Here is a 19,406-nt window from a genome sequence, read left to right as displayed (position 1 = left end):
ATATCTTTATTCACGTAGATCTATTATAATAACGTCAGCTCGGTGTGTTTTCGACATACAAAGAACTGACAAAAAACTGAGCTCTTATTCTTTTCAATTGAACTTGTACATTGGAGACACAGATTCATTTTAAATTCAATTAGAGAGAATATAGTGAGCACTCCTACTATATGGACAAAATAACATTTATATCTATTCACACAAAAAAAAAAACAATCATTGTAATCCAACACGGCACATCGAGGCAGTGTACCTAAAATTCTAGTTCGTTGCCAGATTATACTAGACCTTATTACCTGGACATAAGTCTTGTCAGACTGGCGATATTCGCTGAGCAACTGCCCAGTGGAGTTATCTACCCATGATCTCGAGCCATAGAGCACGGTGATCGGAAGATTAGGGTCTAACTTGTCGAATCGCTTCACCATGGGATTTTTCGCCCAGCCAAACCCTTGCATCAATGTATGAAAGGCGCTTTCTCCGCTGTAAAAAATGAAATAAATAAATAACACTGGGATATCTAGTCTCACGGCAAGCATAGTTTATTTTATAATCCGGCGGGACTGACTGTCCCGTATACTAACCGTGCTCAGTTTTTTATTATTAAATCACGCAACGTTCGTACCTCTAATTTAATAAAAAGGGAGTTCACCGTTTTTAATTACTATTATAATTGTATTGATTTTTCTAAATATAATTAAAATTATAAACCAATAAAAATATGTTTAAGATATAAAAATAAAGAATATCACTATATAATTTTGTTTTTTATTTGTCACAAGTAAACTAAATTCCAAAAAAATCTGGCAAATGTTAGAGTAAATACGAACAAAGAAAGTGTTGCTTGACTTCATTGACTGCAATATGTTTTAATGTTAATTCCTTATAGCACATTACGTCGCTTATAATACATTACGGTACGGATGTGCGTGGATTCGTGCGGCTAGCTATTTGAGTTATACAGTTATTAATAGGTTACTCTTATTGATTTTCTATTTTGTTTGTATTCAAGTTCGGCATGAGAGTAAAGAAGGATCAGAAAGAGTATTTTATGAATAAAAATTAATAATATTATATACTAAAGAGGTTCGGGTGGCCAAAGGTCCCTAACTAATTGTCGAATACGCAAAAATTACCTTCAATACGAGCTAAAATAAACATGCACGTTGTTATCAGGGTCAATGTAGTCCTTTTTATTAAAAAAAATCTGATTCGACAAATTCTCTTTCGTTAAACAGAGTAAGATGTGAAAATACTAAGATTTTAAAATGCTTTTCACCATTTTTGCAACATTTTTAATTAATAATAACCCTAGACAATTCTTACAGGGCCATCTAGTCCCAAGCAGAGCTTGTGATATGGGTACTACACAACTGATATTAATACACAGGGACATTTTTTTGTAAATATATACATAAATATACATACAAATAATCATCCTCATGAATATAAGTAATTGTATGTCCGAGGAATCGAACTTGCGAACATCGGAGGCTAAGCGCTAGACCAACGAAGCCGTCAGATTAAATAAATAAATAAATAATTAATTCTACATTTATTCTTTACGTACATAATTATAGATCTATATTATATTTTGGGCCGATATATATATAAAAACTCAACTGATTTCCTACTTTTAAATTTAATTATGACAATCATCGATTTCGTAAAATTTTTATATATAAAATAGAAAATCATTTATTCAAATAAACTTAATTTAAGCTTTTGAATAGTCATAACACTTTTTTTATTATTTATCACAAGAAGAACTAGCAAGAAACTTGTGCGTTGCTCTTTTAGATAATCCTTTTAAGTTCACATTTACAAGTCGAAACATGTGAATACAAACTCATCGAATATATATTTTCAATATATATTTTCTTCATTAACAGACATACCCGTTGTAAATTATGTATAAAATATATTCTTAGGTATTTATATTGATTGTTATAACAGCTATATTATCTATACTTAAAATAGATTTGTGACGGTATCAATATTTAATTACATAAGTGCTAAGCAATTACAGCACAGAACAATGGCACAAATGATATTGAATACTTATTATACAACGGGACGATCTTCGAAACGTATAATATGAGACTGTAAATAATATTGCATCCTATTTTTCAATACGTACATATAATATAAGTTAGTGTAAAGCGCTTTTGCTGTAGACAAACTACCAAACAGTTTTTCTGTTTAATAATTCTATTTTTGTATTAAATAGGATTTTTTTTATACGTGAAGATAAAATTTTACGAAATTTGCGCGGACATAGGATTATGAAATTCCGCACACGTATGGTTTAGATAGAGAACGTGTGCAGAATGCTAAAATTAATCATACACATAGAATTTGAACCATAGAACCATAATTTATATAAATATGATCGACTAGTACTTAATATTGCTGTTATAATCGGTTTTTTGTGGCCTTAACTGATGGTTTTAAATAGATATTAGGTTATAAAATAAATAAAAAAATATGATTATAAAATACCTTGGCGTCTGCGAGTTGCATTGGTAGATGTATTCCGGTATAATCGTTTCAGCGTCTTTAATATACTTGGTATACTTCCTAGAGATGTCTGGGCGGGTCTTGCTGACCAGCCACTTGCCGGCCGGGCCCGCGGCGCGGACCGCCCACAGAGGGTTGAACGGCTGCACGACGGTGGCCACGGCGCGTACCCAAAATGGTACTTGGTACTTCTCGTATACATTTGACGGTTTCTCGTTGAAGCCCCACGGATCGGCGAGGATTAAGTGTCGCACTCTATATTGGAGAATAAAAAGAAATACAAACTTCCGACTCTTTGCACTTTACAATTATTGTAGGGATCAATTTTTTTAAACATAAATTATTTCTATATTACTTACTGATAACGCTTACTTTAGGCAAAATATATTTTCATGACACTGATTACAGTCTTTGGGTAATACATTAACAGACAAACCGTAGAAGTACTGTAACAGACAATATATTCAAAACTGCATTCTACTATATTCTCACTGTTATACACCTAATATGGGTTTGTAGTACTGGAATGTCATATTTCAATATTTCAAATAAATAAATGTTTAAAGAAGAAAAAAATATCTTTTACATCAGAATTACACATAAGCTACTAATTTCACGCGGGTAGCTGTACCCGTAGTCATCCATAAAATAATAGACAGGGACTGTGGTACCGTGCGCATTTTTAATCTATCTCTGGAATTTAATACTTTTTAATGTTACCTTTCCGGGTACTTCATAGAATAAGCAGTCGCCAAGTAGCCGCCTAGACTGTGTCCCAGTAGGATCATCTCCTCGAGCTTCACCTCCCGGCGCCATTCCTCCACCGACTCCACCCATTGCGCCTCGGCCTTCTCCGCATCATCCGAGAATTTCGGACGGGAGCTTCGGCCGAAACCTATATGATTTTAGTTATATAAATATACATAAAATATTTTTTTAAACTTATCTTGTTTATTTGAAAATGGAATGGAACACAAGGTGATCTATTCTGTGAGTCTATTCTGGAGCCTAAAATCAATTTCGATTTCAATCAAATTAATTTGTATACTGTTCTTTTAAAATGTAATCAAGACAAAACCGAATTATAATAATCCGTTTAGTATGGATATTTAAAACCTATAATTGTTTTAAATGATACGTTTATTTGAAAATGGAATGGCAAACAAGTTGATGGACGCACATGCGGGTCTATTCTATAATCTAATCGCAATTCGGATTTCAAATAATTTTTTATACTGTTTTTTATATGTAACCAAGACAAAACTGAATAAATTCAATTTTTTTCGGTTTAATACGGATATTCAATAGTCACGTTTTACGCAAAAAATAGTAAAACATATTATTATATTCACTAATAGCACAGATAACATAATATTACATACAGATACCCCGTCCCATACAAGAAAATGGTTCCTTCCTAACTCGGGCTATTCTTCGGGCTATTTTATTTCGCCACCGTAGCCGCTAGATGTCGCTAGATCTGAAGCAGTTCGGATTACTAGTGGGTGCTTGCAAAGCATGAAAATAGATGGCAGTGAATTCAGTCTACATGACATCTGTTTTGCAAAGATATGTATATAATAGATATGTAGGTAACTGTATCGTGTACCTCATTAGGGACGATTCAAGATTCAATGTAAATGTGTAGGTATAATATCGTTAGCCGACACTCTGCAGATATGGCTTATGTGCCAATGTATATACCTATTATGTTATGGTTTATTTTACATTCCATGCCTATTTTTTTGATATGTTGTAACGCGTCTGCGCTACGTATAGCCCGATTTTGATACTTTTATACTCGTACGTATCAAAATCGGGCTAATTTCAATCGTTATGTGTAATCGACTGGTTTTAGCTACAATTAATTTACTGGTATATACCTCATGTATTCTACGATGTACCCCTCTTTTCCCTAATGAGAATTCCGCTATATCTTATATATAAATTTTGTATCACAGTGTTAGTTGCCATATTTCTCCCACATTTTGATGAAATTTGATATGTACACTTGCCAGGTCTGAGGTAGGGTTGTTATCTATTTTTTATACCCCTAAGTCATAGGGGTGGCCTACCCCGAAAAAATATTTTTTTGTTTACATTGAAAATACATACACGCCTAAATTTTCACCCGTCTTTCACCAACCCCTATTTTTAATAGCGATATTCTTACAAATATTATAAATGCTAAAGTAACTCAGTCTGTCTGTTTGTCTCGCTTTCACGCCAAAACTACTGAACTGATTTAATTGAAATTTGGTAGACAGATAATGTAGACCCTGAGAAAGGCTACTTTTTAATGCGAAAAAGTATTGAAAGGGGAAATGAAAGGCTATATGAGGATATCGTAATTTTTAAAGTCAGATCTTGTAAGATTAAGTGAACAGGGTTGGTCTAGGTTTTTCATTATTAGAAATGTGTAACGGGGTAACACGTTATTTAGTGCAAAATTGTGTATATTACAATAAAATTTAACGAGAAAATATTATAATGATGTCACTGGGACACTCATTGCCTTACTACTATATCGTCCGTTAGTCGCGAACTTTCTGGAAACACGAGAGGCGCGCTCCTATTGGTTAGTAGATGAGGTAGACGAGTCTCACGGCGCCGCAGCGTAAGTACTTACTATACATACGTAGTATACATATGGGTGTTACAAATGTTTTTATTACGAGTAATATTACTCTGTTATCTAAGCAAGTAATGTGTGCTTATTTTGAATTTGATACCATTCTGAATTACTCGTATATCTTTCAATATCTTTAGCGGTATAAACCAGGTTATGTACTACTACTAGTATTGTTAGTGAGGGATAAAGTTGATGAACAAAAATAAAACAATATTCGTATTAAAAATATATTCATCTAATATTTTTGGCATTATTTTTAAGTTTCTTCCAAATACAAGGGGTCTGACATGGGGTGTTATGTACCTACATTAGAAGATAATTTACCTACATTAGAAGATAATTTTTGACATGTATGAAATGTATGTACCTACATAAAAAGTTCATTTTTGAAATGTATGAAAGAAATGTATGTACCTACATTAAAAGATAATTTTTGACATGTATGAAATGTATGAAAGAAATGTGTGTACCTACATTAAAAGATAATTTTTGACATGTATGAAATGTATGAAAGAAATGTAGTACCTACATTAAAATATAATTTTTTAAATGTATGAAAGTAATGTATGTACCTACATTAAAAGATAATTTTTGACATGTATGAAATGTATGTACCTACATAAAAAGTTCATTTTTTAAATGTATGAAATGTATGAAAGAAATGTATGTATGTACCTACATTAAAATATAATTTTTTAAATGTATGAGATGTATGAAAGAAATGTATGTACCTACATAAAAAGTTCATTTTTGAAATGTATGAAATGTATGAAAGAAATGTATGTACCTACATTAAAAGATAATTTTTGACATGTATGAAATGTATGTACCTACAAGTTCATTTTTGAAATGTATGAAATGTATGAAAGAAATACCTACATTAAAATATAATTTTTTAAATGTATGAGATGTATGAAAGAAATGTATGTACCTACATAAAAAGATCATTTTTGAAATGTATGAAATGTATGAAAGAAATGTATGTACCTACATTAAAAGATAATTTTTGACATGCATGAAATGTGTGTACCTACATTAAAAGATAATTTTTGACATGTATGAAATGTATGTACCTACATTAAAATATAATTTTTGAAATGTATGCACCGTACAATAACAATACACGTTAAACATCATACCACAGAGTCATACGCAAGTTAAAAACAAACTGCTATGATATATTAATGAGAAAGGAAAATCAACTTTATGGTATTCGAGTTAGGGTCGATTTCTCTCTTTTTTTTAAATACTATTTTAATCTTACCAGTTGCCAGTATTCGAAGACAGCTACGATTCGTACTCGATATTTTAAATTATTATGTAATCGATTATTCAGTACAAATGTAAATAACCAACGACACTAATAATGTACTACTATATTCCGTTCTTTGAAACGGAACACTGCTATAATACATAATAATGAAAATTTACTGTTCACAACGACTCATTAAAAGCATCATCGAATAATGCGCTGTAATAAAATCCTGTTATCGATTATTAAAAAAAATCGATAATACATGTATTTATTTTTAATATGACAACACTTCATACATAAGTATTATTGAAATAGTATTACTTGCTTGTTCGGCTATTTTTAATTTACTTAAAATTTTTTTATATGTTTAATTTACAATAATAATATATTAAGTGCTTATTATTGGAAAATATAAAAAAGACATTTAATTAGGCCGATACAAATGACGACAATGCCATCTATGAAAGCATTTTGAAAACATTGAGCCCCATATTAGCACTGATTAAAGTGTAATTAAGTACTGGAAAATAACAAAATGAGTAAATATATGAAAATTACTTTTCTAAACGCATTATTTCATTTTAACATGTATATATAACTTTTTAAAAATTGATTAAACATTTTTGAAAACACAGTTTTGTTTTTTAAAACGTTTGCAAAACTATGAAGAATTCCATCGATACCAATCACGCCATCTATATGCAACTTTTAGCAATAATAATGGCTACTTCCTCATTGAGTGCCACTGCTAATAGTGACCCGGGCAGACGTTGTCATTTCCAAAATTGCAACATCGCCTACCGGGTGCAATTGTTGTTATCAACATATCCAGGAACCCATTGAAATATACACACAAAATTCAACTAAGTTTAAGAGAAATTAGGTGATAAACATACATACAAAAGAATCATATATATATATAAGATATTACAGCAGCATATGAATCACAGAATCCTATAAATATTGCATGTAATGTACTTACATCAATGACTTTGACAGCCGCTTTTATCATTGAATATTCATAATGACTGTGCACAAATGTACATAAACAAAACTTTTGATTGAATAAATATAGAAATGTTAGACAAATAAACCATTAAGTGACATACCTATATTATACGAGTATAATGATCATCTGCCTCTACCTGATCCCATTTATTTGGGGTCGGCGTAATATGTTTTTCTCTTCCATTCTTTACTCCCTTTCTTACCATATCTTCTTTCACACAGTCCATAGTCCATTAGTCCATAAAATATAGTAAATCAATGTTGTTTTTGTAACTAAACGTTAAATATAAGTAAAAAAATAATAATATCTAAATACTCCTTTGAATTGCGATATAATTATGTACCAATAAAGCTGTAAACACTGTAATTAAAACTAGCTATGATGTAACAGTGTTACGCTGTGAAACTTCTAGACGGTTGATATTCTAAGAAACAACATGTGTGTTATAAAAAACTGTAACGACTGTATGTAATCTTAGATGAAGTAGTCGATTAAATACAATCAAATAGATACAGTCAAAATAAAATATAAAATGACAATCACTTTTCGAATTGTTTAAAAAAAGTAACAGTGTAATCCTACGTTATAAATTTGGATGTTTGTTATAGAGATGACACAAATATTCGTCTTCTATTCGGTTTTTGGGCCAATATTGTATACTTTTGGCAGATTAATATTATGCGTTGGTTTCATAATTTGAATACCCAATTATGAACTAAAAATATTGGATGTGGTTAATGTAAAAATTATCATCTTTTTGTGATAGGAAAGAGTTCTTTGCGATATTTGAAATCGGTATTTAACAAAATCACTATTCTCCATAAGACCTTCCGTTAATTTGGTGTGGCATCTGCACTCGCCCAATTTAAGTTCGGCGACGCTGTAAAGGCCAGCGGCTGCAAACAGCATTAGATAAAAAAAGCACCAAACCACTTCCGGCTTTGAATGAAATTTGAAAACATATCGACTCACATCACATTAATACAAAACAAGAGAGATAAGAGAATGAGACACAGCCTGTATAACTAAAACTCACCCAAAACGTCAATAGCATAGACAGGCCTGTTCGCGGAGAGAGCGTCAAGATTTGGACACCAGAGCGCGACACCAGCGCCCATGCCATGCAGCAACACCAGTGGAGTCTTCGGCGACTCGACGTTCAGTGATATAGTCCATATTTTATCACTCTGTCCCACAACCGATCCAATATCCACGTAGAAACTCTTGTATACTGTGTTAAGACCTGCAAAAAAGTGGAGGGTTCAATTTACAAACTTATACAAGTTTTTTATAATTGCTTTATATTAATCGGGTAGTAAACGTATTCCGTATTTATACGTTACGAATCCCAATTCACGTTTTTCATATGACAGAAATATTGCGAGATTGTTTCACATTTGATAAATTCCTAATATTTAAGACATATTTGGTTTTAGCTGTGCTCACAATTTCGACAGTAGACGAATAAGATTGAAAATCGTGATGAAATAATACCTAATTAAAAACTTGCTTTCAGTCATTGTCTACAATGAAGGGATAAACAACGGATGCAAGAGTTAATCAATCAATGCTAGAAATAAACCAGATATTTACTTTCAGTGATTCATATGAACCTATCTACATAATTCTAAAATAATTTGTTACAATTGTGAGACCACATGGTGGTATAATACGTGCCCGCGATTTCATACGCATGAAATTTATAGCGTTATTCTGATTTACAGCGCTATTTTATTGTAAAGTGTCCTCAAAATCCAGTTCACTAGGTTTTGCGTGAAGAAGTAATAAACATCAATCCATTCATCTATACTCACAAACTATAGTAATTATATTAAAAAGATCATTAATCTAATATTACAAATGCGAAACTGCATCTGTCTGTCCGTTACCTTAAACGAGTAAAGGGCTGAATGGGTCATAATAAAATTTCAAGTGATTGATTATCGAGGACGGATACAAGCTATCTTTAATGTCAAAAAAACGAAATCGCGGGTAAGATGATACTCGAGAACGTAGTAAAACATATTATTATCAATAAATAATACTACACGAACACTTGGTTCTTATCCAGTACAATTTCATTGTACACATTTATTCCGGTTACTAATTGCCGTATTATAAATACCTTATAGAATAATATACATATGTAATGTATGTAAGAATACAAATAAATATTTATGTGGTCACGGCACTAACGAGTGCAATCTGCCACAATAGTGCCGATAAATCATCATCTATCGGCCAGTAGGTAGTTCTCCTTCATAAAGCTGGGCATCATGTTGGTGGACCTAGGACCCGGTAAAAAAAAATACCGTAGTGTTATTATTTAAATGTACGAAATCTCCGCAAATTGATGTTTTTGTAACGTTCTTCCTTAATTCAAATATGCCAGTCACGTTCAGATTCGTCATTCGGCGACGTAGTAACGTTACATTAGTCAGAGTGCCCTTGAATGTTGTAATCCAGGGCCGTCCAAACATGTTACGATCTCGGTTAATTAAAAAAAAGTCTAAAATAAGTTGAAGGGCCGCGGAATCATAAATATATGTATTCCGACTGAAAAATAAAACTTTGGGACGCGAAATATCCATATATTTATTCTTTGGCGTAGTTTAAGGATTCGCAAAAAATCAGGATGACTCTTGTTAGGTATAAATATAAATAGGTATAAATTCATTTATGTATGTGGTAATCAAAGTAAAATACTGTGCATCCAGGATGTGAATTAATATTACAAACCCGAAAGTGTTTGTTATTTTGTCTTATCCATTATGATTCTAGTAATAAATGGCTGAACGAATGTAAATAAAATTATACGTGTAGATGTTCCACGACTTTTATAAAATGAAATTTCGTATTTGTGCCAGATCAAACCGCATGCAGTCTACGGTCCTTACTTTAGACAGCTCTGTTGTAATTCATACTTGTTAAAGTATACGCGAACATTTATGTCCATAGATCGTTTTAGCTATTTCTTAAACTACACTTATTTTTTTTATAAACTCCTTTATTAAATGAAATAAACTGATTTTACAACTCTTGCATCTAGAGAAAAATACGTTTTCAGTAAATACGTAACGTGTTAGTTATTTAATAGTAAAAAATTAAACTCCTGCAATAATTGTACTCACGCGAATCCGGTGCATGCCGCTATATTGTTACATATTCAAGGATCTCCGGGATCGTTGTACATCGATAGTATATGTTATATGATGACGCATATTAACAATTATCTAAATACAATCTTATCAATCGAATCCATTATATACAATATACATTATGTTATTACGTCATTCGACAATATACGGAGGCGCGCAGTGAATAATTGGAAGTAATATAAATTTAATGGAATTGCGTTGAAATCAGTGAAAATGTAAGTTATTGTAAAACACAAATAAAATACATAAAAATCTAACATCCCATTATCGTGCCAATCTATGAAAATCAGCTGTAAAAAAATTATTTTTGGATACGAAATAAAATTGCAAATTTAATTTAATAAATATGTAGAAATTAATGGATCAGTAGAATAAGATAACATACTGCCCGCCCAAATAATGGGATAAAAACTTGTCAACGATGATATTGAACAATATGTTCAATAAAAAATAATTAGAAAAATTACTACAGTAATATTATAGAGTGCAATTTGCCAAGTATTGTGGTAACGAAAGTATCGTATCCGTGAGAACCCCCGGTAGGCCTTCATATGCTCTGTCGGCATCTTGCTGATTTTGCAAATTACGCAATTCAGGCCAAAAGGTTCTATATTAGTGCTAGCACAAATAATAATAATAATCCTGAATAGTTCATACAGCTCCATCTAGTTCCAAACTAAACAGAGCTTGTGTCATGTTTATTAGACACTTATAGAAATAATTAAATATATGTTTCTTACAAAATATATGTTACATACATATAGAAAACATAGAAAATATAAACAATCATAGTGTGTAATACAAATGTGTGTATGGTCCGAGGTATGGAATCTGCAACCATGGGATGTAAAGCGGTATGCTAAGCCGTTAAAAGACGTGCCGTTCGTAGATTACACCGTGTAGTAACACTTCGAGAAATTGTAAATTATTTTTATCATATAAACTCTTGCAGTTAGATAATTACATATATTATAGTAGATAGGTAAATACATTTATCAAAAAAGTTTCTTCCGTCTAATATCATGTTGTAAATGATAATATTATAAGAAAACAATATTGTAAATAAACGAACAAACCAAATTGTTAGGGTGAGAGTGGATAAGCTATTAATGGTAGTAGTGTCGTGTCAGGTCTACGTAATGAGCTACCCTTTAAAAACACGATGCCGTAACTAACCTGACTAACGGTCCTAGGATATAATTTTAGGAGGTATATACTTATCCAGTATTGCCTGCTTAGTGCTTACCCCAAAAACAGCTGATCATTATAATAATAAAGTGTTTATATTATACTGAAATTGAAGTGGTCTAAATACATAATTAAGAGTGGCAATATGTAGTTTGTGTGTTAGCAGTCCAGTGTGATTTTGAGTGCTAACACCGCTAACTAGCGCGCCGAGATTGTATTCAAAATGTACATTTTTTTATAAGACAAGCATTTACAATTTTATTTTATTTAATTAATTTATTTTTCCTTTAAAGTTTTAAATTTACACAGAATATATATAACTTTAAAAGTATTTAGATAATGATTAAGACGGCGTGGTTAATTTAATTGACTTATATAAAACGAGGCAATTCTAGGTTCTAATTTTGAAAAATGTTATGTTTCTATTTAATCGACGGATTGTGTAAATTATTTTTTAAATAATTGCCAGTATTCTGTGAACATATTTGGGAGTATAAATTTAAATACGAGAAAATTATTGAAAGCTATAGGTTTTAGAATTCTATTCAGACAGTCATTCCGGGTCTATTTAAGGCACAAAATATAATAAATGCATAAACGAAATTTTTTTGTCAAATCAACTTTTAAGTTAAAGCAGTAAATAATATTTCCCAAAATTTGTAACCCAATAATCATAATTGCTATTCCAGCTATTACTCAAGGGCATCATACTCAATGTGCTCATGCTACCGTTCAAGTCTACAGATAAGGTCAGTAAGAAAATAATCACTGCGATTTCTACTATTCAACAGGTGGAATGTTGCTATTACTGAGTAATCGCTACTTTACTTTTTTTATTTTAAGTCATTAAATTTTTTTTATTTAATTAAGAACGTAAAGCATTTATACCTAAGTTTTACAAATTACATTTTTAAATACATTGTCAAGAATCTGTAACTCTCTAAAGAAAATATTATTATCCTATTTATTTTAGACAAATAAAAAGTATGATACAGCTACAGATTACATAATAGTACGATGTCATTGTGGAGATTCACAATGTAGGAAATGACTAATAAAGGACCCCTCTAATACGAAGCAGGGTCAGGTGATGTTGTTACTATTATGTTAATACTACTTAGGTACTCAATGTCACATTAATTATAATATTTTTTTTGTAATATTATATTGATATTTATTTAAGATTTACAGTACTGTACGGGTATCTATTCCCCGTACTTGTTTGTAAGGTTGCGGGTGCAGGTGGAAACAAGAAAGACAAGTGTAATTATCCTCTCGAGCAGAGTTCGGTGGTCTGTACTAGCGATGGAAGCGGAATGAATTGTGCCGCGTTCGGCACCTATATTTATACTCCGCCCGCTCGCACCGTGTCACGTACTAGGTAACGATTGTGTTACGCACATAGGTGCGAGCGGGACGGAGAGCGCGAAAGACCACCTCTACTCGCTCCTTTATTTATTAATTTAAACTTTACATACAATGCAATTATATTTAATTCTACCTATTAGGGAATTGAAACTACTACAATTATAAATTTTATTAAGCTAACAATAATCAAATATTTACAATAGTCGCGAACATATCTCCCGCCGCAGCTAAGCTGTATTTAATTCGAGTTCGCGTTGTTCGATTGGCAGGATTACTAATTTCTTCGTAGGCCGCCGAAGTATCCCCTTGTTAGTGCGCACGTCGACCGCCCGTATTTCACCATCCGGTCCCGGATACGTAGCCACCACCACGCCGCGCGGCCAGGAGTTCCGAGGCAGGTTGCCGTCCGCCACCAACACCAAGTCTTCTAACTTGATGACTCCGTGTGTAGCTCGGGGCTCCCGCCGGTGTTGTAGCTGGGGTAAATATTCTGTTACCCAGCGCCTCCAGAAGCAGTCAGCGAGCCACTGACTGGCGCGCCACTCCTTTCTGCCCGCCGTATCGCCCTCAGCGAAAGCTCCCGGCAGTGGTACGCGGGACGGACCTCCCAATAGGAAGTGGTTGGGGGTGAGTGCGTCCTCGTCGTCTGCTGATGTCGACACGTGGGTGAGAGGTCGACTGTTGAGGGTGTGTTCTACTTCCACCAGCAGGGTGAGGAGGACTTCTTCTTTCGGGGCTCGTTCATGCAGCGTCGCGGCCAGCGCGGTTTTTACGCTGCGCACTAGTCGTTCCCAGGCGCCGCCCATGAAGGGAGCGCTCGGTGGTATGTAGCGCCAGCGTATAAAGCGCACCGACGACTCTTCTTCCATGGCTTCAGCGGCTGCTTTCTTCATCTCGAGGTCGGCACCCTTGAGGTTGGTGCCTTGGTCCGACCACAGCTCCGTGGGGCACCCGCGGCGGCTTATAAAGCGCCGCAGAGCCATTACTGCGGAGTCGGTGCTGAGGCTGCCGGCGATCTCCAGGTGCACAGCCCTCGTGGTGAGACATGTGAACAGCACGCCGTACCGCTTCTGATGCGTGCGACCCACCGTCACTGTCATCGGCCCGAAGTAGTCTAGGCCGGTGAAGGTGAACGGCCGTTGATGATGTGCCAGCCTGCTGCGTGGGTGGTTGCCCGTTGATGGTTGTGCTGGTGCTGCTTTCCTGATGCGGCACGTTTGGCATCTCTTCAGTTCACTACGAACGGCATGTCGTAGGCGCAACACCCACATGTGTTGACGCACCTCGTTCGCAGTGGTTTCGAAGCCCCCGTGATGAAGTTTTCTGTGCACCCATGCTATGTACAGGCGTACCCATACATGTTGACCGTCGACTATGGGTGGTTCCCGTTGCTCCGCGGACAGATCGGCGGCAGCCGACACCCTTGAGCGGAGTCGCAGCACATTGTCTTCGTCGATAAAAATGGACAACTGTATAAGTCGACTACTCGACGACAGTTGTTTATTGCGTCGCAACGCCGCTATATCGATGCTGAATGCCTCTTCCTGTATTGAGCGGATCCATAGCCTACGGGCGCGTTCTAAGTAGTGTGTATCTATGGGTATATAACACACAGGCGTACGTACGTTTTTTCTTTTCGACGGTCCTGGTTTTCTTATCTTGTTGCTTCGCCACGTGGGATCGTCTTCATGTTTTTTGTTTCTCTTGTGGGTAGCGACGGCGCAGTGTTGCTTGAGTGGTCGTAACTTATCTATAAATTGCAATACGCGGGCCGTACTGCGGACGATCTTCATCCAGTCGGAGAATCGCGCGGGATCGGGCAACGCTCGAGATAATCGTGTTGCATCTTGTATTGTGTGGGCGCGCTCTTCGCTTGTATTTTCCGTATGGTGGGAATCGCCTTCATGAGGCCACTCTTCTTCTGGTCGATATAGAAACTGCGGCCCCCGGAACCATCTGTGTGTTGAAGTGAAATGGTGTGGTACGTCGCGTGTGGCATCATCCGCGACGTTGTCGGCCGTCGGCACCCATCTCCACTCGTTCGTTTTCGTATCTTCCATAATTTCAGCGACTCGGTGAGCGACGAAGGGCTTGAATGCACGCGGCCCGGTGCGTAACCAAGACAGTACGGTACGCGAATCCGACCAGTAGACACGACGGGCAGGTTTCAGATCGTGTTCTTCGACAGCCGTGCGTGACAGGCGGCTCCCTAGTACGGCCGCTTGCAGCTCCAGACGTGGTATAGTGGTGACCTTGTTCAAAGGGGCCACTCTTCCCTTGGCTGCGATGAGTGACACACGTACCTCGCCGGTCACGCATACGGCCCGCCAGTATACGACACAGGCGTATGCATCTGAGCTCGCGTCGACGAATGTGTGAAGCTCCGTCGTATGTGCCGTCGCCACACCGGGGTAACACCGTGGTATTACCAAGTGGGGTAACTGCTGTGCGTGCGATATCCAGCTCCGCCACGCTGCTGCTTCCCGTTCTTGCAGTTCGGTGTCCCAGCCGATACCCGTGCGCCACGTTTCTTGTAATATCTTCTTGGCTTGTATTGTGACGGGTGTGGCCAGGCCCAATGGGTCGAACAGCGACATAACGGCGCGGAGGGCTTCTCTCTTCGTTGGGGTGCGTTCGCCTCGTATGATGTGTAACGGAAGTTTGTTCCCGTTGAAGTTGAACCCGAGACTGTCTTCCTCAGGCCGCCACACCATTCCCAGTATCTTCTCAGCGTCGAGTTGCACCATGTTCTCTTCATTTCTATGTGAGAACTCTTCTCGTACATGGCGCGAGTTCGATGCCCAGCGCTGAAGATAGTAGTTCGCCCGGCTGTGGATGTAGGCGACCTCGCTTGAGACTCGTACGGCTTGCTCTTCAGTGTCGAAGCTAGCGAGGTAGTCGTCAACATAGTGATTGACAACCACCGCTGCAGCCGCCTCCGGGAACTCTTCTTTATGTAGTTCGGCGTTCTTGTTCTTCACGTATATCGCCGTGCATGGCGACGAAGTGGCCCCGAAGATGACGCTCTTCATCCTATATTCGACAGCTGGACCCTGGCGTCGATCTCCTCTCCATAGAAACCGTTGCATGTCTCGGTCTTCTTCTCGTATTGTGACACGCATGAACATATCCTTGATGTCCGCTGTGACCGCCACACGGCGCTGTCGGAACCTCATGAGGACCCCAGGTAGTGATTGGAGTAGGTCGGGTCCCGACAGCAGCATGTCGTTGAGACTAATGCCCCTTGTCTTGGCGGCGGCGTCGTGCACGATGCGCAGCTTGTCCGGTTTCTGTGGGTTGATGACAGCGAAGTGTGGCAGGTACCATACTCGTTCAGTCTTCACCGGTGGGGCGATTTCTGCATATCCCCTTTCTAACAGCGTGGTAATTTGCTGTTTATATCTGTTCTTCATGTCTTCATTCTTGTCGAGTTTTTTCTCAATTAACTCGAGGCGTCGCATTGCTGAGTCGTAGTTAGCCGGCGGCGTTGCGTTATCGCGTTTCCATAGCAACGCGGTCTCGTAGCCTCCCGCCGGTAACGGGCGAGTTTTTTCTTGCAATATTTTCAGCGCGCGTTGTTCCTCTTCATTGTATGAGCGCTTCGGTGTGACGCCCAGTGATTCGAGAGCGAAGTGTTCTTTCATTAATCGCTCTATGGATTCTTCATTTTCTTGCCCGTCGACTAAGTGACTGATTCTGTGCACTTGCTGTCTCGCTCTCGCCGCTCCCGTGCCGTGCAACACCCAACCCAGGTCGGTGAGTGATGCGACCGGTTGTGTCTTATTGCCTCTTCTGACTTCATGTGCGAGCAGCAAATGCCAGTTGTCTTGACCCAGCAGAACCGTCGGTTGACCTTCTTCATATGTCAGCTGATCTATTATATCGTACAAGTGTGGACAGTCTTCTATTGCGCTGCGTGATACTGTTTGTGGAGATAACAGTAGTTTCTTCATGGTTCGCGCAGACACGGCATGATCTTCCGATCTTCGTCCCCGTATTGTGAAGTGGACAAGCTTCGATTCATCGGCGTTTATGCGTGTCCCGGCCACGGCCTCTATGTAGAAGGGTGCGGGAGGACCAGTGGCGCCGATTTGCTTCGCTGTTGCTTCTTCGATGATGGTGCACGTTGCGCCGTCGTCCAGGAGTGCGTATGTATCGCACGTTCCTTTGGGACCGATCACTTGTATCGGCACTATCTTGAGGAATGCGATCTTCTTATCTTCTCTCGCAGACGCGACGACTGCGGCTGCTTTATCATCGGAGGGCTCGCTGTCCTTCTTCTCTATGGTGTCGACGTGCAGGAGTGGGTGATGTAGGTGTGTACACCCACCAACGTTGCATCTCTTCGTCTTGCAGTTGTGACGAAATCTTTTTATCCTCAGGCAACGGAAACATAGCCTGTGTTTTTTTGCTATCTCCCATCTTGCTTGTGGCTCGGCGTTCTTCACAGTGATGCAATCGGGTGGTGCGTGTCCCTCCCTGTTGCACGTCGGACACGGCGGTGAAGTCGGTTTCTCCTGCGTGATGTATGTTTTCACGCTTCTCTTCGTTGCTGGCTCCCGCCGGTCTTCATTTACTATTATTTCGGCGGGTGCGAAGTCACCGCACCTGGCTGCGGTGATTTGCAGGAACTTGGAGAGCGTTATCAGGTCCGGTTGATCAGCTGGCTGTTCTGCTACGAAGTCGTAGTATTTGAATCGTAGCGCAGAAGGCATCTTCTCCGTGATGGATCTTGTCACTTCTTCGTTGTACAAATAGTGGTTCTTCTTCAGGGCTTGAATTGTTGCAGTGACATTGGCTATTCTGGATGCGAATAGACAGATGTCCTTGGGGTTGTCTGACAGCCGCGGCAGCGCACGAAGTTTATTCATCTCGGCCATCACGAGTGCTCCTGGACGGCCGAACCTCGTAGCAAGTAATTGTATTACTTCTGCTGCAGACGTATCCCCAACGAAAAGACAGTGTGCAGCCTCTTTGGCCGCACCCTTTAAACACCGACGTAATCTACCCAAGTTTTCTTGCTCGGTCAGCTGCCCCGCAGACTCTTCGTAGGCCATCTTCCAGGGCAGCCATTCGCTTGACGCGCCGTTGAAGGGTGGTAGTTCTGTGACTCGCGGCACTGTGGAGGGCTGAATTGCGCGAGCTGCCATAGTCATTGCAGTCGCCAATTCCTTATAGTCGATGCCCCCTTTCAGTGAATCCTCTTCTTTCTTCGTTGGCATCATCGGTGCTATGGAGTCTTCCCTCGGACCGTTGTGGCTTGCATGGTCCCGTCGGAATGCGTCGCTGCACGGCTGCGGCTGCGGCGCTTTCGTTCCCTCTCCGGCGGGTATCGATGAGATATTAATCCCCTGATGCAAGTCGGCGGTCGTCCTCTCTGTGTGCGGCTCCATTGTGAGTGCCAATGTGCTCGTCCGGCGAATCCAGTCCGTAGTCCTCTCTCTTCTTAATGTGGCGGCGTCCTCTTCATTTTCGTCCTCCTCTTCGTCGTCCGTGTCTGCCTCCAATGCTGCGACGCGTGCGGCGGCCAGTTCTACCTCCTTGCGTAGCAATTCTTCTCGGGCTTTAGCCAATTCTTTCTTCTTTTTTGAAGCTGTGGTGCGCGGCGCCCTTGGAATTGTTGTGGTAGTCTCCGCAGAAGTCTCCGCGGAAGTCTCCGTGGTAGCAGTAGGTTCCGAGGACGTGTACGTCGTGGTGGTCGACGTAGTGGCGGCAGCAGGCGACGTAGTGGCGGCGACGGTCGGTGTAGCGGCGACAGGCGACGTGACGGCGGCGGTGTTTTCTTCGTTTGATTGAGCTTCCATGGCTGTTCTTTGGCTTCTTGTTGTTGGCATCTGTGATCTTGATCTCTGTGCAGTCTTGCTTTCTTCTTCCAACAATCCGGCTTCTCGAAGGACCAGATGGTCTTGCTTTCTTCTTCCAACAATCCGGCTTCTCGAAGGACCAGATGGTCTTGCTTTCTTCTTCCAACAATCCGGCTTCTCGAAGGACCAGATGGTCTTGCTTTCTTCTTCCAACAATCCGGCTTCTCGAAGGACCAGATGTACGGGTATCTATTCCCCGTACTTGTTTGTAAGGTTGCGGGTGCAGGTGGAAACAAGAAAGACAAGTGTAATTATCCTCTCGAGCAGAGTTCGGTGGTCTGTACTAGCGATGGAAGCGGAATGAATTGTGCCGCGTTCGGCACCTATATTTATACTCCGCCCGCTCGCACCGTGTCACGTACTAGGTAACGATTGTGTTACGCACATAGGTGCGAGCGGGACGGAGAGCGCG

At 38.8% G+C, this 19,406-nt stretch overlaps 1 protein-coding gene across 4 annotated transcripts in view; it reads right to left on the bottom strand.

Annotated features, from left to right (window-relative positions):
- LOC131852376 ((Lyso)-N-acylphosphatidylethanolamine lipase) overlaps positions 1-19,406 on the bottom strand; it is a 29,985-nt gene that overhangs the window by 974 nt on the left and 9,605 nt on the right. For all 4 annotated transcript variants that reach the window (XM_059203049.1, XM_059203050.1, XM_059203051.1 and 1 more), the window contains 4 exons: positions 8,453-8,659; positions 3,241-3,415; positions 2,503-2,775; positions 297-483 (listed from right to left, as the gene is read on the bottom strand). In XM_059203049.1, coding sequence (XP_059059032.1) covers positions 297-483; positions 2,503-2,775; positions 3,241-3,415; positions 8,453-8,659 — 842 coding nt within the window. The remainder of the gene's footprint in view (positions 1-296; positions 484-2,502; positions 2,776-3,240; positions 3,416-8,452; positions 8,660-19,406) is intronic.

The sequence above is a fragment of the Achroia grisella genome, unplaced genomic scaffold, assembly GCF_030625045.1.
Source record: "Achroia grisella isolate CSIRO2021 unplaced genomic scaffold, CSIRO_AGI_Agris_v1 utg848, whole genome shotgun sequence".
Taxonomy (NCBI): domain Eukaryota; kingdom Metazoa; phylum Arthropoda; class Insecta; order Lepidoptera; family Pyralidae; genus Achroia; species Achroia grisella.
Note: the sequence above shows the minus strand (reverse complement) of the source record. Positions and strands in the feature narration are given on the sequence as shown.